The sequence below is a fragment of the Hippoglossus stenolepis genome, chromosome 6 (assembly GCF_022539355.2).
Source record: "Hippoglossus stenolepis isolate QCI-W04-F060 chromosome 6, HSTE1.2, whole genome shotgun sequence".
Classification (NCBI taxonomy): domain Eukaryota; kingdom Metazoa; phylum Chordata; class Actinopteri; order Pleuronectiformes; family Pleuronectidae; genus Hippoglossus; species Hippoglossus stenolepis.
Window position 1 is genome coordinate 15,716,176 of NC_061488.1, and position 20,791 is coordinate 15,736,966.

The following is a 20,791-nucleotide window of genomic DNA, read 5'->3' on the forward strand; positions in this document are numbered from 1 at the left end:
TTCACACGGTAAACTCAGCTGTCATGTAAAGTTGCTGACCAATTCTTTTCAGAGGCATCACACAACTGTGTTTATCCGTTATTTTTTAATGTTATTAGATATCCCTAAGTTTCCGAAGGAGGAAATTGATCCGGTTGTTGTTCAGGAGGGAGAGCCAATCATCCTGAAGTGCAACCCTCCGCAGGGTATGGGACGGCGGCAGATCTACTGGATGACTATTGGTGAGTAAAGAAGCAACTGTAACTTACACGGCGGATATGCCTGTGTGTAGGTTGATGACATGAATGAGGATAATGTAAACTTAAACGTTAGATAAACGTTCAAATCCCGGCTGCTGTCACTCCTCTGCACACCTGCTAATCACAGCACAAAGTGCTGACTGTTTCAGAAAATTACTAAACTTGCTTGGAGAGCGTTTAAGATGCTGTCAGGCCATCCTAACGTTATTTTAAGATCATGAGTTCATGAGGCATCATGTCCTAATCAGTGCTTCTAGTGTCGTGCTGGACTCTGGGTATAGTGTAAATACTGTGGAGGTCTGTTTGTGTCCCTCCTTCCTGAGTTTCCGCGCAGACAAACAAAAGTAGCTGGTGACCTTTGAAATGGTGCTTTGTGTTTTCTTTGAATTTTTAACTCACAGCATCATTTTCCCCACCACTGCCAAACAAAGTGATTTACTGTGATGAAGGTCACCTCACTTCTGTCTGAAGTGCTCAGTGGAGAGAGGCTGAGTTTTCTGTCCGAACCTTCAAGAGGCTCTAACTCGTCTCCAATTAAACTGGCCGATATCAGACAAAAAGGCATGAGAGGTTACACACGGGCATGAGACACAAACAATGAAAACACTGCACTGCTTGTTTAAAGTTTTTGTTTTTAATTTATGAGTACTAGTCTCTGTTTGATTTAGTCTTAGTTTATATTTATATAACATTTATATTCTGTCACAACAACTGATACATCCAACATTTTAAAGAGATAGTTGAATACATATAGTAGCTTTTCTGAAGTACAGACAAGTCAAGGAAAAACAGTGAATGGAAATAATTTTGGCTTCGTATTAATGGCCCATGTTTCCCTTGAGTTCCATTTGACATAAAAAGATATGTTTTCTATTTCTCTGCTTTGACGGAATGGTCTGCTTTTCTGAACATCCAACTTTCGTGAACATGAGATTTTGAGATTCCCTTTCAAATTTGGCCCAAATGTTTGTTTGGACTCGTTAATGAACTGTTGAGATTTTGATGTTCAAAGGTCAAAGGTCAAAGGTCACTGCAAACCTCACAAACACAGTTTTTCATTTGGACATTTTACCTCACTCACTCGATATCTCATTTGCTCATTATGACAAAATACACAATTTGGTTCAAAATCTCCATTTCTCCATATGACCTGGACTTGGATGTAAACTGCAACCTGACTGGCTGGTGTATGCTTACAACCATGAGGTGGACATTTTAGTTCATGAGTTTTCTTTGTACAACTAATGTCTGGAGGCTGTGTTTTAAATAAAGCTGTTAAATATTGCGAATGGGAAGACGAAGGAGTGAAACAGAGCGTCACTGACCCATAACTTCAAATAATAGCTCGATCTTAACCAATCTGCTGTCCCAGGGAAGTGCACTGTAGTGAACTGCACTGAACGAATTCACTGGCTCTGTACTACACAAGGAAACTCTTCAGGGCATTTCCATTAATGTCAAGTGGAAACAGTATGAGGCTGTGCTGTGTTTCAGTTTGTTGTGATGTCTGACTATGAGGTTGTTGGAGTAATTTTCGCCTTTGATTTTTTTCCCCCTCTGGTGCACCCAGTGCATCTATTAGAGAATGCATGTCGTCTAAAGTCCTACTTTAACAAACTAGTGCAGTGCTCGTTCAGTTTGCTTGACCTGTGGTGATGCTGGTTGCAGCTTTCTTTCTGGAACTGTAAAAGTGACAGTGCAGTAATTGAGCCGCGGCAAATAAAGACCAGCTGCTGGAGTCAGTCCACAGAACCTCGAACTGGAGAATCCGTTGTGGTTGCCGTTGTTGTGAACCTGCTGTTGTTGAGTCCCAGCAGCTGCCGCTAGAGAGCGCTGGTCACCTCTTTATTACATTTTATTAATATTGAACATAACGCGTGTCCAAATTTACCAAATTTGACACTGCACTGAATCGGGCCTCTAACAATACACATGCCACATGTAAAGCTGATAAGATATAGAGTAGTAGGTATAAGATAAGATAACATGGGTTGACATTAGACACGTGCATTGTCGACACTGATTGCATATCACTGATTCACAAATGTTCTTTTCCAGATCTCAAGCAAATTGAGCAGGATGACAGGGTGTCCATGGACGTCGACGGCAACCTGTACTTCTCTAACGCCTTACAGACAGACAGTCGTCAGGATTACTGCTGCTTTGTTGCCTTCTCCATAATTCGCGGAATTACCCAGAAGTCCCCCATGGCTGTCGTGGTCAAGAGCTGTAAGTTTGAAAAGTTGAGTCAAATTATTTAGCATGGTGCCAATAACAGATCCCTGCGAGGCATAATGATAAGAATCAGTTACACCCATTTCAGCTTCCACCAAGAGTGTAAAAAGAAAACGCTTGCATGTTATTGGTATATTTAAGATATTCCTCTGCTGCATACCAAGAAGCAGGGCTTGCCTTGTCATGTTTAGGTTCCTGGAAACTCTTGGTGTGATTGAGAAACACATGTTGACGAGGACAAAGCATCAACCATCACTGCCCGTATTATTCTCACGCCATTCTCTGTTTTCTTTTCCAGTGAAACCTGACAACGAATCTGCTGACGCCAGCAATGCTAATGAGTCATATTATTCCCACATCAAAGCCTCCGCGATTTAAATCTAAACTGTTTTTCTACCAAGTGAACAGGAAACACTGTCGGTTTGCTTGCTGCACCAAACTGCAAATACGATATTGACTGTGAGCTCATGTGTAGTTCGATGGACTGATTCAAATGAGTCACGTGAGTGATGAAGTCTCTCTGTGGTCACTGCAGTTGAAGCCCCCCCAGTGAGAAAAGCTGGCCTGCTGCTGCCCTCTGGTGTTCAGACAGAGAAGATGCTGTTGAAGGGGAGAGATCTGAAGCTCGAGTGCATACCAGAGGGATTGTATGTATATGCCACAGTAACCACATAATAAGTTTAACATTATTAATTACAGTGGTTTTTTAGTTTGTTGATGAGCAGGAATACGCAAAAACTACTCAACCAATTCCCTTGAAATGGGAGGGGTTGGACATAAGCTAAAAAAGGACCGACTAAATCTTCAATCAGGGCACGGGTCCAGGGATTTGTCCAACACTTTGTTGATTTCTCAGAAAAGAATACATGGATTTTGATGAAAAATAATCCAGACATGTTTAGGAGGACTGTGTGCAATTTGATGCAGATTCAAATAAAAATTTGGATCCAGTGAATTTAAAAGTGGTTGCATAAGGGGACTGTTGGGCCTTGGCAGAGGTGTGAACTCTACCGAGTGCAATTCTACGTGTCATAATATGTCATTGTTTCATGTCGTAGTCCCACTCCGACGGTAAAATGGATAAAACTGGGGGAAGACCTGCCTCCGCGGAAGAAATTGGAAAAATTTGGAAAGCTGTTGGCCATCTCTGCTGTAGAGGAGAGGGATCAGGGGAAATATATGTGTACCGCGGAAAACTCTGGTGGAAAGGTTGTCCACTACTTTGATGTCATAGTGGAAGGTAGGTCAACATCAGGGCCTGATCACTGTATATACTGTTTGCATGTGTCAGTCCATGTGTTTTGGCTTCAAAGGCAAAGCTGTTGACACAGGGATGGCAGCTGTTTTGACTCAGACCAACACAACTCTCCTTAATGTCTCCCAGAGCCGCCAAAGTGGCTGACAGAGCCTCCTCAGAGCCAGCTGACTGTGATCGGGTCTGACGTTCACATCAAGTGCTCGGTCAGCGGAAAACCACTGCCAGACATAACGTGGAGGAGGAACGGAGAATTGTTCGAAGGTGACTGGGAACAATTCTTGTTGTTGTCATTTCTTTTGCCGCTGGGCAGGAGGACGGTGCAAAACCTGAGGCGCACAACCAGCAAGCAGCTGTTCTGTGACGTGTCCTTCAGAGACAGGCTTGACAATGAATGATTTGTACTCTTTCAAAATATAAAACACAATCCCCTAAGTTAAAATATGCACTGATACTATAACTATTTTACAAGTGCAGCAATATTTATTATCAGTTAATCTGGTGATTATGTTTTATATTTATAAATTCATCATTTTGTCAATAAGATTTTAGTGAAACCCCAAAGTAATGTCTTCAAATGTCATTTTTTCTCCAATCACCAGTTTGAAACCCAAATACATTTGATTTATGATTTTATTAAACAGAGAAAAAGCTACAAATCTTCACATTTTAAAAGCTGAAAACAGATTTTGTCAAATTAATACTTTTTTTTACAATTATTGCCAAGTTTCTGATTAATCAATTTGATTAATCCTTACAAATGCTGCCATCAGCCTTTAAACATGTGATCTGTGCTTTAGTTGCTGTGGAAGGATCTTAATGTTCTGTCTTTATTGATATTTATGTGTGTTTCTGTCAGATGACCCTGAGAGCAACAGGCGAGTGCTGGACGACACTGTGGTGCTGCATAACGCCAGGAAAGAGGACAGTGCTGTGTACCAGTGTGAGGCCTCCAACACTCATGGCAGTATTCTGGCCAACATTAACATCATGGTCATGAGTGAGTGTTACAACAACAGACTACAGCTACTGTTTGTGCTTGTATACTTCTTCTTATAGGCTGACCAGTCATCTACTGCTACTTTAAATAGAATAGAAATCATCCAAATTTAAGTCCCACCTGAACCCGACAGGTTTTGTCTGTTTTTATGTATCAGACACCAACCTCAGCCAGAAGCAGTTCATGTACGCTGCTCTGAGCTTGTGTGACCCTGTACCTGACATGGTTATCGCTGGATTTCCCTAATTACATACATGTGCAGTGTAAAAATGAAAGTAGGGTAGCCCAGCCAATATGTTTTAGTATAGAAATTATATGTATCATAGAAATCATAAGGTAAAAGGCTATTTTTATGTTTTGCTTTTATCCACTTTACCCCCTCACACACACACACACACACACACACACACAATGGTGTGTCACTGATGCAGCCACTGTACCCACAGCAGCTTACTGCTAAAAGAGCAATACATATACATTCATAGTAGATTCTTTTGTAGAAGTACAAACAGTTATTTTCTTTATTTTTTTTACTGTCATTCAATGTATGGAGTAAAACAATTTACATACTTTTATAATTTTTTCCAGGTTTATAGACTTTAAGTTATTTGCACCATTATGAATTGAAGTATATGAAGAGTTTTTAAGTGTAGGTGAATATTACAGTTTCAGCTAATCTGTTCCTCTGTGAAAACTTGACATTTGAGCAGCTGTAATCTCTCCGCTCTCCACTTTCCTTTAGATGTGGCTCCTCTGATATTGACGCGGGACTACCAAGAGTATGATGTAATACTTGGTGATCACATCATCATGGACTGCACTGTGTTCAGCTCTCCACCAGCGACCATCACTTGGTAAGTCGTAAGAATATGAGGAATTAGTCTTGGTGACATCTGTCAAGCTTGACACCTTCATCTGCTGTGATGTAACTATGATTTCATCCATGTAGTTACATCACAGCATCAGTATGCATTGTGCGAATCCTCTGTGCCGTCTCTGCTGCAGCCCAGACAACGAAACGCAGCTTAGTTTAATAGCAGAGAGTCATGCTATCAGTTCCACACTGCTTCAGGTGTTTGCATGAAATAGTCTGATGATGACACTTGTGTCTGTGTAATGAGAGAATCCTCCTCCGCTCCATGAAAAAGGTCTAATTAAATGTTTCAACGAGCCGTGTGTCTCTGCTGCAGCTCCACAAATGGGAAATAGGATCTCAGACAGATCGGGACAAAACCTGTTTAACCTTACAAAAAGACACCCTCGGAATATCATTAAGATAGCTCCTCTGTTACTATTAAATCATGATCCACTTTAATGTAATCAACAAGCCTAGATCTGTTTTTCTTTTTCATTTAGATTATGATTTAACCCATTCATAATTTCCAGTTATTTTCAGAAGTAAGTGAGCAACTAGCTAAACCTCAAAGGAAAAAAATAAAAAAGATAAATTACAAGACCACCTCAACTCCACCCAAGCTCTACCCCATTTTTGGATTAGCTGGGAAGTAGGAGGAGTAAGGCACTGGCCAGATGGAGACAGGTGAGCCGCCCACTTTGAGCTCAAAATTCGCTCTCTGCGGAAACCTATGGCGGATTTTGCGGAGGAAGTTGTTGGTATATTTTAAATCATATTAATATTGAACGTATATAGCTCGTCCAAATTACAACAAATTCAACATTGTCCTTCCCTGGGCCCTCAACAATACAGACACCAAGTGTGAAGGCGTTGAGATGAACAGTTCTTTAATATGCAAACAACATACAGTGAGATTTCTGGAATTATTAGATAGACAAACAGTATGATATGCTGAGGATGATTTACTGTATGGAGGAGAAACAGCCAAAATTATAATAAAAATAAAATAGGCATACATGATTTGGCTCAAATCTGACTTAGACTGATTATTTTTTAAACTTAAAATTCAAAGTGCCTCTCCATTGACAATGATGGATTTGCTCTTCAGCTGTTCTACACACAGACTCTAAAGCTGTGTAACCTTTGTCTTTCAGGGCCAAAGACGATGCTCCAGAAACTATCAAGGGAGAGCGATTTTTGTCTCTGCAGAACGGAGCGTTGCAAATCATCAGAGCAGAAAAAGACGACAGCGGGGTTTATGTGTGTGCCGCCTTTAATACGGAGGGGGAGTTGACCGTCACTGCTCTGCTGGATGTGAAAGGTCAGTAAAATGATACTGAATAATGTTGCTTCCTTTGAGCAAAGTCACTGCACACGACCAGTTCACCCACAAGATAAACAGTTTCCGAGTAAAGGATTTTTTCTCTGTTCAGGTGAACTGACCCTTTAAAATGAAAGGGTGGTTGTGTTATAAACACACTTGGCCCGAACTGTGACAGTTTTTTGCAGGTCCCCTTGTTCAATAGAAAGCTTTGGCTTGTAGACAAAACTACAACAAAAAACAAGTTACGTGGGTTTGCATGAAACCTGCACGTTTTACGATGCAGAACTTGTGTTGAAAAGCCACTGATTATCTTTGCATTTTAACCTAAATTCATCTTTCATTTAGGATGTAAGAAGAAGCAGCATGAATTGTCTTGTGATAGGAGCCTGATTACAGATACATATTTTTCATGGCATTCCAAACATGCAAGTGACCATGTGTGACAATTCCTTTTTTTGGTTACAAAGCACCCATCAAAGTCATCATAGTCACAGTGAGAAAGAAAACTTCAAATATATCTTATCGTGATTTCTCTGGCTCCAGCCTAACAAGATAATGGTTTCTGTTTGTTCCTGGTGATGTTTTATCTTTAGACCCTACGAAAATAGTAGATCCGCCTCAGGACGTGGAGATCATCAGTGGGAGCACAGCCCAGTTGACGTGCCAGGCGGAATATGATAAAACCCTGCGGAGCAGCTTCGAAGTGGTGTGGATAAAGGATGGGGAGGAGATCCTGACTTCCTTTGAGGAGAAGCCCAGGTAGATTTGATAAGCGTTCAGTCAGTTTTCTGATGTGTCTGTTTAACGTGGTTTAGCTCTGTCTCTTTGTCTGCCTGCTAACGCTAAGCAAGGAGAAAGAATTATCAAACATCCCAAAAGATGAATTCCTCATTCTGGTCAGTACAGATTGACCCAGTAGGTCATATGAAAGGGATTTTCTCTCTGGATTTCTATTGACTTCTTGATCAATTGATTGGTTTCCTATTCTTTATAGACTTCACATATATTTTGGTCTGGTTAACAGGTAGTTAAGGAACAGAATATCTACAAATGCTGCAGCAGTTTCCTTAACATTTGTTGGAAAGTTAGCTGATGACCCGAGGGAAAAATACTTTTTTGAGCAGATCCAGATCATCTTGTTTTTGTAATTCAGAAATTTTTTAACGTTTGCTTTTCTTTCAACAATTGCACTTGATTCATATGTTGAAAAATAACACATACCTTTTTCATACAATGTGCATTTTGATTAAAACAAAATATTTAATGTTAAATTCAATTAACACTCTTTACTTGATACTTTCTAAATCTAAATTCAGCAGTTAATAAAATCTGTTCTCATCACGTGCTCAGATACTTCATGGATGATGGCCTGCTGCAGATCATGAATGTGAACCTGAGTGATCAAGGAATATACACATGCATCGCTAGAACCAGTCTGGATGAGGACAATGCCACTGCACTACTCACAGTACTGGGTAAGACACTTTGTTGTAATGTAGAGTTCATTCATTACATATTAATTACACATTTCTGCAACAGATTTATGACATCTACATTTTCCAACTGCTTTGGCTATTGAATTGACAGAAAGTTGCTGATCTGAGGTTTCTGTGTGTGTTTTGTGTTGCAGACGTTCCTGATGCTCCAAAGAATATAGCGCTTTTAGAACTTAAGGTCCCAAGGAACGTCTCCTTGTCTTGGAAACCTGGAAGTGATCACAACAGCTCTGTAACAGGTAGAGGTCAATGTAGAAGTAGTAACATTTTATCCTATTTTATTGGATTGTAGAGGTGCAAAAAAGATTTACTGTCAGAACACAATTCACAGTTCAATGTAAGGTTCCAAAAATCAGAGACATTTAAAATTATTAATATGTGAACATGTGAACATGGAAATTATCAGAAGGTTTGATGATTCAGAAATATTTAAAAACACAAGATGTTACATTATGGAAAATTCATAAGAAACACTGACCAACACAATTTGTATCCCTTCCATTGTTCACCTGATATAAATAAGACTGTGCCTAATCAAACAGGGGACTTTCTCAGCGTCAGTCATGGCTAGACTAAAGGTCGGTGCATCACACTCTAAAACGCTTTGCAGAAACTGGATCATTTTTACCCAAACTACAATTGATTGGACCACAAGTGACTGCACCATCAGAAGATCAATACGTCAAGCCTTGCTACCCGAGAAAAGCAACTTCATCACAGAAACACGATTTTGAACTCAAGACTGCAATCAAAAAAAGTACTTTCTTGAAGAGGAGTAATGGCAGTTTCTAAACCACTTCTCAGGAGAGGAAACAAGGCCGACAACTTTATAGTGGCCTGACAAATACCAGCATTTCACAGAGGAAAAAGGGTCCTGTTTGCTTATAAATCCAAGTTTGAGATTGATGGCGGAGACAGAAGTGTGTCTCTAAGGAGACGAAACAGGAGAGAGAATGAATCAAACCAATGTGAAACCTGGTGGTGGGAGTATTCTGCTGTGGAATTAGACACCTTTAGCTAACTGACTACACCCTGACCGAGGAGAAGTACCACATGCTGAACCCTCTGATTTATGTCTTACTGGAGTAGATAATAAGACCAAACACACCTTGAAGCGTTGCAAGAACTACGTGAAGAACAAAGACATGTCATGAATTTCCTCCGTCACCTCAACATGACTCACAGGGACACTTGAAGACGGTGAAAACCAAACATTTTGTGATATTCCGAAAGGATACATACTGTTGTTAAAAGCAAAAAGGGCACATATCATACAAAAAAAATAATATTACATTTAAAGCTAATACAAAATGCAGGTATCTTGACTTCTCAGACACACATATGTTCTATTTAAATACACCTATGTACAAGTAACCGGTGGTTTCAAGAGACACAACTTAAAAACATAATAACGGAGAGGCTAACATACGGAAATTTGAATGACCAAAATGTTGCATACCTCTCTGAGGGAGTAAAGGCGAGAGATGAATCAGGAGACACGTGCTTATTAGGAGGGGTCTCCGAAAAGGACATAAGGGCACAGAAACCAAATGCTATTTACACAGATTTTGTGTAGTTATAACAGTAAATGTTACAAATGCATATTGGACTCTGTTATACATCACCACTGTGTAACTGATTCGGGTTACATACCTGTTTCCCAGGAAGATGGGACTGAGCCAGTTCCTGCTAATTATGGAAGCCAGACCACATCTCAACATTATGCAGCACTTAGAATCCACAGACCGGATTAGAGTCTCTCTTTGATTCTCCTCATTTAGCTCCTGCGCATCACTAAATACCACGTCTCCTCTGTTGTGAAAAGGGTTGTTAACAGATTCTGCTGCTGTGATCACTGCTGAGTGCAAACGGAGTGTTGTTAAAAAAGACATGGCTGCAACTTGTAAAGTGCTGAGGATCCTGGCGAGGAGGCTGGTTTCCTATTTACGCTTCAAAACGGGCACTCATTTATTTTTGGAACTTAGTTTTGATCAGAATTGAATCGAGTGATAGATGTGTCCTGTCGTAGGCTTGAACTGTCCCTTAGCTTTGATATGTGAAAGCACTGATCAGAAATTAGAACAGACTCACCTGAAGATCCTTGGTGAGAGAGAAATGTCATAATTCTAGTTTATTTGTTTAATCAAACAACTCCGAGCAAGAGACAGCAGTTTGAGGCCAGCCCTTTTATTTAAAGGGGCCTGTTGTCATTATTGACTGTTATTATTATTATTATTTATATGATGTTACAATGTCGGATGTCCATATTCAACATGGCCACATTTTAAAATAATGTGGTAAACTTGTGTTAGAATAATCCCCGGGAGACAGAAGACTCCAGGCGCAGCTCCTTCTATCTAAACTGTCGACTTGATCACTACAGGCATTTCAAAAAAATCATTGCTCAGCTTTAATACACAGTCATGTCGTGATAGCAAAACAACATTTCTCTCACAACATTCATGTCTGTATGTCCTGACAGTAGATGTTTTGAATTCCAGTCAGTATTTTAACATACATTCCACATGTTCAACTAATAACAGTTAGTTCAACTGTTATTACGTAGGAGCTGTACGTACGCTCCTACGTAATAACAGAACTTCTGTGCCGGAGGCCGGAGGCGTTATGTTTACCGCCAGTATTTGAGCCCAATATCTCAAGAACACCTTGAGGAAAGTTCTTCAAATTTGGCTCAAATGTTCAGTTGGATGCAAGGATGAGCAAATTAGATTTAAGGTGAACTAAGGTCAAAGGTCAAGATCATGGTGACCTCCCCAAATCCTATTTTTGCTTTATTCTAAGAATACATGAAGAGAATTCTTTCAAAATTGGCACTTTCTCTTAGACTCAAGGATGAACTGATTAGATTTAGGAGGTCAAACATCACATGGCCTCACAAAACCTTTTGGCCGATTGAACATCATTTCTCAATTCTGCCTGAAGGGAATTTCTTAAAATTTTGACCAGATGTCACTTGGACTCAGAGATGAAGTGTTTAAATGTCAGGGGTCAAAAGTCATGTTGACCTCGCATTATTGTGAATGCAATATGTCAGGAACAGCTGGAGGGACATACAACCACAGGGCGATAATTCTTGTTTTAGGTAGTGGTCGTAATATTCGCAGAACTGAGACGTGTTTGTGCACACTCACATTCTGGGCCAGTGTGGACTCCAATATGTCTGAATGGATTCAACAAGATGCCATTATACAGTCATGTATGTCCCGTTACTTAGATTTAGTTACTAGTTACTCAGTTTTATAGTACAGCTTCGACCAGTTGACCAGTCAGAAGAAAGTGAGCCTTTCGGGATCTGAGCTAATATTGTTTGTTTCAGTCAAAAGCTCAACTGAGGAACTGCATAACTGGCAGTTTGAGATAATCAAGGCTTAATGGAAAGCTTAATGGAGTCCCAGAATAAAAATATAAAGCAGGAAATTAGTGTAATAGGTTCCAATTAACATTAACGGTGGATCTGGCTGAGCACCAGGTGGATGTGTATTGAAATATTCATTTAATTTAATTAATTAGTCATGGAAATTGTCAAATGTCCATGTCTGAAATCCTCCCTTTGTTTACTCATTTGTTATTCCCTCCATGACAAACAGTCACTTGAGGCACTCTATACCAAGTAGTTAATTGGGATTTTGAACACTTCATCATTTTCAACACACTCATAGGTGTAGTGTTGCTTAACTAATTTACACATCCCTCATTTCAGAGGCAGGAATGAAGCTGTTGTGGGATTCTGGCAAACAGTTGCTTTCTATTGTTTATAACAGTAAAAACATGGGACTTTTAAGTTTATCTAAATTCAACATAAACCGAAGATTTCCTGAGGAGAAAATAATGCAAGAAATGATACGATCAACACCTCTGTGATGTCGGAGCATTTAGCACAGAGATGGAGTCAAAAGGTGATTAGCCCGTCTTAGCATGGAAACTGTGATGCTTTGTGATTTGTTGTTGCGTTTTGTGTGTCGTTGTGTGTTCTCATTAAGCGTTGTGTTTTGTGATTTATTGTTCTGTATTGTGATTTGCCTGTTTTTTTTGTGGTTTGCCGTTGTGATTTGCACTTCAGGGTACTGTAAATATCCTATTTGTTTAATCTGTACAATAACAGAAATTGCAGATTTGGCTTTAAGGCAGATACATGTCCTTATATAGAGGAAGCTGAGCTAATCACCTCCTGACTCCCGCTTCATTCTTCACTCACGAGCTTATTGATCGCCTTATCCACTCATCACATTTATTACACTGTTAAACATCTCCTTTATTAGTCTACTTGTACTGTAGGTTGAAGAATGTCTAAATAAAATGAGTATAATTCATGCTCTCCCAGCGGATGTGATCATCAGTTTATATGGTGATGACTGAATGTGTAATTGTTATGTGCGGTGCCATCTCCTCTGTGAGCACAGAATTTATAGTGGAGTACGAGGAGAGCCAATGGGAGCCCGGCAGGTGGAGGGAGCTACAGAAAGTCCCCGGTAACCAGGCAACAGCCGAGCTGGCACTAAATGGACACCTTAACTACCAGTTCAGAGTGTATGCCGTGAACGCCGTCGGACCCGGACCCCCCAGTGAGCCCACTGAGAGATACAAAACACCCCCTGCTGGTAGGACCCACTCCTTTTAATTAACATTTTCTGATGTTGTTATCTGTCAGTGGTGAAAGTGTGGAACTTTTTTAGCCTTCTTTTGAAGTGTGCAGAGAGGTGCCGTGTGGAGAGGCTACGGCCTTTATCAAAAGGACTATGTAGCAGTAGAGCCTGAAGTCCCTCAGCATTAGCTCCTTTAAATGTGGCTGCTTAACCTGGACTGTCATTCATTCAACCTGTATTTTAACTCGGAATACATTGAAGCAGAGATTTACAATATAGCCAAGTACAGAAAATAAACAAAACATGCCGAGACACCAAGAAAACACAAAGAACCAAAACAGTCAAATTTGCAAAAATGACAAAAAACATAAGCGAGAGCAGTAGAAATAAATACAGTTCTAAGATTTAAATTAAAGCGAATGAAACAATTAAAAGAAATGAATACACTCCAGCAAGAACAGATGGAGATAAAACTTTAAACTAATTAAAAACTTTAATTGCCCTAAGGATTAAAATTAGTTTACTTTGTATGGTTTTTCTTGTTTTGGCTGCTTGATGAGAAAAAACTGGATTTACTGAGCTCATATATGTTATAATGAAATCAGGATCTCTTGATGCTGAATAGTAAGGATAGGCACGTGCACTTTAGCTGTAAGAGGCTGCAGTAGATTTACTGTAGTAAAGATTAACACAAGATACTTTATTATTTTTCATTTATTGTTATATAATCATTCAATTTAACAAATTACTCCAAAGCTCCTGATAGGAACCCGGAGAACATCAAAATTCAAGGACACCTTCCTCATCAAATGGACATCACCTGGGAGGTGAGAGAAAGATTTTTATAAGAAAGTATATCATGTACATAAGAAAACGTATTTTAGTCATTTTTAGTGATTGCTAAGTCATCAGCATATTGTCTTTTTGTAGCCGCTGCTGCCGATTGAACACAACGGCCCAGGCCTGGAGTACAAGGTGAACTACAGGAAACTGGGGGTGGAGGACAACTGGAAGGATCACATGGAGAAAAGACACTCGTTTGTCTTGAGGAACACGAGCACGTTCGTCCCGTACGAGATCAAAATTCAGAGCAGGAACAGCCACGGGTGGGGACCTGAACCCAAAGTGGTCACGGGTTACTCTGGAGAAGATGGTGAGTTGTAAAATTAATTCTTCCTCGACTGTATATTTTAATATAATATATATAATTTCATTATATAACATGTCTATAAGCACATCCGTTTCAACTTCATTAAATCACGCCCTGAGGCTGAACCGGCACATGTAGCTGTTGCTTTACTTGTGACTCTCTTGTGAACTTCTCTTGTCATCACCCCCCCTTCCTGTCTTCAGTGTTCTTTTGGCATTGTCTGCGGGAAAATGTGTCAGGTTAGGTTCTTTCATTTTTCTTTTTCCCGTTGTTTTAACCCTGTGTGAGTTAGTCTGCAATAGTGACTTTTTCCTCCCTCCTGAAAGAGATAAAAAGAGAAGAAAATCTCCTTTTCAAATCCAGCAGGTGGCAGATAACCTTTGTAGAGCGGTGGGATGTCAAATTGGCGCTTCTTTCTCAGAAGCTGTCGGAGATTTGACAGATCACGACACACTTTGCACTGTCGGCCCGCTGGGGCACAATGGCTGCTTCCCTCTCTAGTGTCTGCTGTGCTTCCATCCTTCCCCTAATACCAGTACAGTACCATGTAGAGAAGAAATTATTCAGAGTATTTATTTATTTCATGCCGTGTATTGAATTTCTTCTGGCCTCAAGAAAAGAAAACCAGCTTTGAACAACTGAGGTGTTTTATCTTGTGTCCAGCTGAGAATGTATTTCTGCACTTTAACGCTGATCTCTTAGCGTTTCTATTTATTTACCAACGCAACCAGCAACAGATCACATCTCCACAACCTGAAGCAAAAGAATGACCTCCTCCGTCTTTTAAAATATCAGCTCAGAGAAGATTCTTTTTGTTGTTGTTCCGCTCACTGTATCTTAGTCAATAGTCTTTCTTTACACACGTTTCATGTTGGTGAGAGAGAGGCTCTGCGAAGGTGGCCTGTTGTTTGCAGGTTGTCTGTGTTGCTGACCTTCCTCCGCGTGTTCCTCAGTTCCGACTGCAGCGCCGCGGGACATAGCGGTGGAGGTGATCAACACCACTGTTCTGAGAGTTAGCTGGACCCCGGTTCCACCTGCCACAGTCAGAGGTCATCTCGGGGGCTACAATGTAAGTTTCCTTTGTGCTGGAGCAGGATTTTTATTTTTTCAGACTACGTTTAACTGAAGACTTAACCCCAGTGACTATGTAGCACTTTTCATCACAGTAATGGCTTAGTAATGTTTCATCAGTTATGTAAGAAGATGGAATTTCAGTCAATGAAATAATGTAATAGCATCAACAGTAAATACCAAATAACGGTTTGCACTACTGAGGTGAAGGTAAAATAGTTAACTTTTGAAAAATTATTTTTAGAGAATTTGCAATTATAGGACAAAAATCAACAGAAAATTAAGGGAGAAATATTTTTGCTTTTTAATTTTCTTCCCTTTATTCTAGTGATTTCTAAAGGCTTTTGTGTATATAAAAGTTCTTCAAGGTTAAAAAGCCAAAGGGCCAAAAAACACTGCTCCTTAAAGAGACAGCGTTTCAGACAGAGGCTGAAAAGAGGAGCTGCAGCAATGGGCACTATAAGGAAAGTGATGTGTTTTCTAAACATTGGAGCATGTAAACCTTTTTTATGTAATAACACTAATTCAAATCATCAACTTGAATATGAGCATTAAATGTCTCCTTCAGGTGGAGAGTCTCATGGCATAATATAACTTGTTCTTACTTATACTGTTATTACTGTAATCTAAAATGAACTTATGTCACTGTGATGAAGTTGCTGGCTAACACCTCTAGCTTTGATTTAGAAAGTTACCTTTGCAAAGTTTATGTCCTCTACCTGGTTTAGTGCAATTAGATTTTTATTCTAGCAGATTTTTAGGTCTATAAATATATCTTCTCTTGCCCCTTGTCACTCACCTGTCTTCAGGGTGTCATAACTGAGGACAGATTCCCAGGAAACAGACACTACTCATTTCTACTGTTTCTTACATGTGCTCATGTCAACCAATACTGTGACAGCAAATGAACATTTTAATGTGGCAAGTCAGAACTGAGACAGAGACATAAAAATATAATTTTGGATTTTAAATCAGTGAATCTTATTATTCTTGCGATACTATACCCAGAATCTGTCAACCTCCACCTGAGCCGCAGCCCTGAGCGAAAGAATTTTAAATTCCACCTTTCCATCATAATTTGGCTATTTAATGGTGATAGGCTGCACAGGTTCAACAGGACAATGTGAGTGACATATTAAATGACACATTGTAACTATTTTCGTAAAATAAAGTAAAACGTTAGTTATAATTGACAATTTTTTTAATCTGGTAAAGACACATTCTATATAACAATGAGAATCCATTATAATGGGGCACATCGAGAAATGTTCTATCCCAAAAATGTAACAATACAAGATTTAGAGCAACCCTATTTGTTCTCACTTTCTGTGTTTCAGACTTCCCTAATGTAAATGCTTTATTGCTGATTTCAGAATGATCTTGACTCAGTTTTGAAAGAAGTAGTAGTAACTTGCTAGATTGACAAAAAAAAAAAGGTCTGCTGCACACTAGAGGATAACCGTGCCGATTTTGGACCCGATTTGCCCATTCCGATAATTAGGGGGTGTTTCCGAGGTCAGTTGGTGTCGATTATCTGCCCAAATAATCCTTTCTGAAGTGGGAGGGGTTTACAAAATAATGTAAATGCTACCAATTGAGTCGGAGCCTCCCTGATCTCGAATCATAAATACAAAATATCAAATCCGATAGAAACCTGCAATAGCAAATAAGAGCGAGCTGACGCGTTGCAAACCGAATCTTGCGTACTTGTAGACCTGCGACTAAAAACACCAATACATTTGTATAAGCCAATTCCACCTTCTCAGCCATGACTACATCCATAGATTACTTTTAGTTTGTCTTTCGCTGCAAAACAGAAACATGATGTCTGTCCTCCTCCATGTTTGTTTTTCTTCTGAAGTCATGTTTAATCAAGCAAGTATACCACACCCCAGCTCAGAAGGTGGATACAAAAAACTGAATAAAAAGAAGAAGAATATCACAAGTTTCGGTGAGATTTTAAGTATCTGGAAACTCCACTGTGAAATTGTTTCCTAAAAACAGTAAGTGTCTTACGTTTTGGCCAAATCATCTAGTGTGTGCATTCTAAAGATTATAAAATCAACTATAAGATAATAATAAGATTAACTGATAGAATCCGTTAAATCTGTCATTATGTCTGTGGTCTCCCACGTTTTTAAAATCGGTCAAGAGTTGAAAATACTCTTGTGTGCAGCACCTTAAGAAGTGCATGATAACTGTGATATTATGTTCCATAACCTGTAAATGAGATGCTCTTTGGCACATTCTGCCTCCACTTCACTCTGCCACCTGTGCAGGTGTCATCGCTTAAAGTATGTACGTTCATTAACAGAGTAAGTTCATGGTTAACATGTGTCAGATATCTGCCTCAGTGAAACTAGCCATTAATTGCTGCTCCTCTCCATCTCTCTCTGTCGTCTCTGTGTTGTGTTGAGACGTCAGGGTTTGATATTTTGATAAACAGGACCCAAATGCAGATGATGGACAAATAAAAAAATGTTTAGTTAAATAAACAGGCTTCCAGTCACCTGAAGGAAGGAAGGCAGACAAGTCCAAAGGCAAAAGGGCAAAGTGGTCAAAAGATGATGAGCAAAACTGAAACACTAGGAGCACAAAACATGAACAGACAAACTGCCCAAGACGGAAGGAACCACAGAGACTTTATGAGATCCAGGATAATAGAACACAGGTGAAACATATTAGGAACAGGTCCAGGCGATCAGAGACATGACAAAGACAGGAAGTGATACAAAAGAGATAACACAAGGGACAAAGTTTCAAAATAAAACAGGAAATGAAAAACTCGAAGGGCAAAAAAAGGCAGGTCCAAGAATCGAAAACCCCAAACACAAGTAAATACTGAGTTCATAACATAAAAAAGTCCAAATGCAAAAAAATCTAATAAGTTGATCTTCAACATTTCCCCTTACTTCCCTGTCACAGGTTCACTGGATGAGGAAGCACAGTCTGCTGAATCCCAACAAGAGTTTTGATGACCGCCAGTCGCTGTCCTTCCCAGGGAAGAGGAGTCATGCCATCGTACCGAGTCTCAAACCTTTCACCGAATACAGACTCATTGTGAATGTTTTCAACAAGAAGGGCAATGGGCCCAACAGTGACCCGGTCACCTTCAACACTCCAGAGGGAGGTGAGGTCATATTGTTAATATTGTTAACATATGTGGGTTTCTCCCACACTCAAGCTGCTCTCAGACACACACTCAACTCAGAGCTTTATGTGATTTGCTCCAGACATTTTCCAGAACTTTTTCTGTCAGTCCCCAAGTACAACGTCTGGAAAATGTCAGAGTTAGCGCATGTGACAATACAGCAGCAACAAAATATACAACGAGCGAGCGGGCATGGTTGTCCTTTCTAACACATGATGGAAGGACAACGTGATTCGAGAGCTTTTGGTGGGGACAGGGCAGACGGTGTGATATAAACAAAAACACACAGCAGAATTTATACGTCATGTCCTGCCCCATTCATGCTCTACCAGGATGCCACTCCTCTCCTGAATACTCCAGACATTTTCCTGTTGTCATGAACACGTCTGACTTGCGCAATCTCCTGGAAAATTAAAATGATAATAATAATAACTCTATTTGTATAGCACTGATCTAAACAAGGTTACAAAGTGCTTAAAAAGTGTAAAAGGTAACATTTAAAATCCTCTCACTAAATAAAAAAACATGGACTAGGACAAACATGTCTTTGCAGCAGATTAACTGACATTACTTTCATTTTCACAGTTCCTGAACAAGTGCCTATCCTGACCGCCTCCAACGCGCAGAAAGACTCCATTTTGCTGGTATGGGGACCCCCCCCAGAGGCGAACGGCATCCTCACTGGTTATCTCCTGCAGCACCACCTCAGTACGTAAACCCAATGTTGTTGTCCTTAATAAATGTCTGTGCAGTAGCTCGGTTTTGGAGCAGCATCGGTGATGGGGCCTGAGAAATATCAGAAGAAGTGACTTTGTTTGGGGGTTGGGGGTTGGGGTACTGCACTTAAACTTTAAGCATATATAATAGTTTTGATTCCCAATTGAAAAACCTAAAAAATATGCAGCGCACCCCCTCATCTAACCCTTTCCCCATTTTCACCACCTGTGTTATCATTCCAGACACTAGGTGGCAGTGTTTAACACTGAGCACTGCACGATGGTGTGCAAACAGCCTGCTTGTGAGTTGAGCAGGTTACTTCAGATTGTGGTTTGACAGTTTCCTGAGTGTTTCTTATCTCAGATCCTCTCGGACTGAAGCTCCTCTCGCAAAAAAAAAGAAAAGATCATTTGAGTCGATGCTGTTTGTGCCTCTTTTACAAATTTCTTACCGCATTCATCATCATCCAGGAGCGTTTTCTCTTGCACACATTCAGTACAGTTATTGTGAATAAATGTCTTTCATTACGCTCTCCCCTGTTTTCAAAGCCCACACTCTCATTGGCTGACATTTCTGAAGTCCTTTGTGTGAAATGTGAAGGCAGAGACTTTGCCGTCTCCACCAACACCCACAGAGTCTGGCCTGCTCTTCAATATCTGCTCCTCTGTCAGACCTTACACAGATACTCCTACACAATGCAGTGTGTGTTTTTTCTTTTTTGTTTCAGATGAAATGATTCACCATGTAACATGCAAGCCCCTTTCAGATTTTGTCTTCTATAAACCCTATGAATAAAATATATACGCTGTGCTACACGCACAGTCTGCACATCCGCTGGAGTCATGAAACTGCTGTGTAAGTAGTAAATGAATAATCTGACTGTGTTCACAAACACGTAAAATATCCACAGTGTTCTGTGCCACAAAAAGATAAAGAATCAGAGTTTTTCGAAGCGGTTGGTTACAACAGGGATCGGCACATATTCAATTCTCACCTGCATCTCAACACGGGCAGAGCGCTGACATCAACGGAGGGGGTTTCAGGAGAAGTGCGTTGCTTTCCACAGTCTGCACACATACTGTACTTTGATCTATAATACATGTTTAGTGATACGTTATGCTGCTTGTGATTGCCACTCCTCTAATTTCCTTTTTCCTGCTTCCTCCTCACATTTCCCTTTGCCACTGCCTTCCGTCTGCTTCCCCACCTGTACCACCTCCGTCTCTTCTTTTGGAAGTGTTGTTCTTTAAGCTTTTCCTTCATTATCAACTCATTCTGGCATTCTTACAAGCCTGGGCCCTATTTCCCCATCTTTCTGGCTCTCAATGATCAATAGGGTCATAAATATTTGCAGTATCGAGCCTATCTGCTCCGTCTATCTCTGCAGGAATCCTATTCATAATGCTGCCAGACAGATACAATAACAATCTGACAATCAGTGGTAAAAACAAGCACTTTAGTGGACATAGTGTGACTTGAACAAATGCCCCATTTTATTACATTGCAGCCTTCTCGCTGTTGCCGGTGTTTTCACTCGATTACTGGACTGATTCCAAACAGTTTTGCTCCTATTAATCATTTAGACCCCAAAAGACGGGAAAGCAGGGCCAAGGTTTGAAAATACTGGAATTATCTTTTAAGTTTCATTTCCTCCTCCTCGCTCCCTCTCTCCTCTTCCTCCTCCTTTCATCCA

General features: G+C 40.1%; 1 protein-coding gene across 12 annotated transcripts in view; it reads left to right on the top strand.

The window, feature by feature from the left end:
* Positions 1–20,791, top strand: part of LOC118111019 (neural cell adhesion molecule L1-like protein) — a 58,059-nt gene that overhangs the window by 22,048 nt on the left and 15,220 nt on the right. For 10 of the 12 annotated variants that reach the window (XM_035159263.2, XM_035159268.2, XM_035159271.2 and 7 more), the window contains exons 5-22: positions 99–221; positions 2,298–2,468; positions 3,010–3,121; positions 3,533–3,714; positions 3,859–3,993; positions 4,589–4,729; positions 5,472–5,583; positions 6,740–6,906; positions 7,503–7,668; positions 8,260–8,384; positions 8,540–8,644; positions 12,827–13,024; positions 13,766–13,836; positions 13,940–14,162; positions 14,363–14,398; positions 15,113–15,228; positions 18,156–18,360; positions 18,967–19,089. In XM_035159263.2, coding sequence (XP_035015154.1) covers positions 99–221; positions 2,298–2,468; positions 3,010–3,121; positions 3,533–3,714; positions 3,859–3,993; positions 4,589–4,729; positions 5,472–5,583; positions 6,740–6,906; positions 7,503–7,668; positions 8,260–8,384; positions 8,540–8,644; positions 12,827–13,024; positions 13,766–13,836; positions 13,940–14,162; positions 14,363–14,398; positions 15,113–15,228; positions 18,156–18,360; positions 18,967–19,089 — 2,511 coding nt within the window. The remainder of the gene's footprint in view (positions 1–98; positions 222–2,297; positions 2,469–3,009; positions 3,122–3,532; positions 3,715–3,858; positions 3,994–4,588; positions 4,730–5,471; positions 5,584–6,739; positions 6,907–7,502; positions 7,669–8,259; positions 8,385–8,539; positions 8,645–12,826; positions 13,025–13,765; positions 13,837–13,939; positions 14,163–14,362; positions 14,399–15,112; positions 15,229–18,155; positions 18,361–18,966; positions 19,090–20,791) is intronic. The other 2 variants (XM_035159264.2, XM_035159275.2) reach the window with 1 other exon arrangement.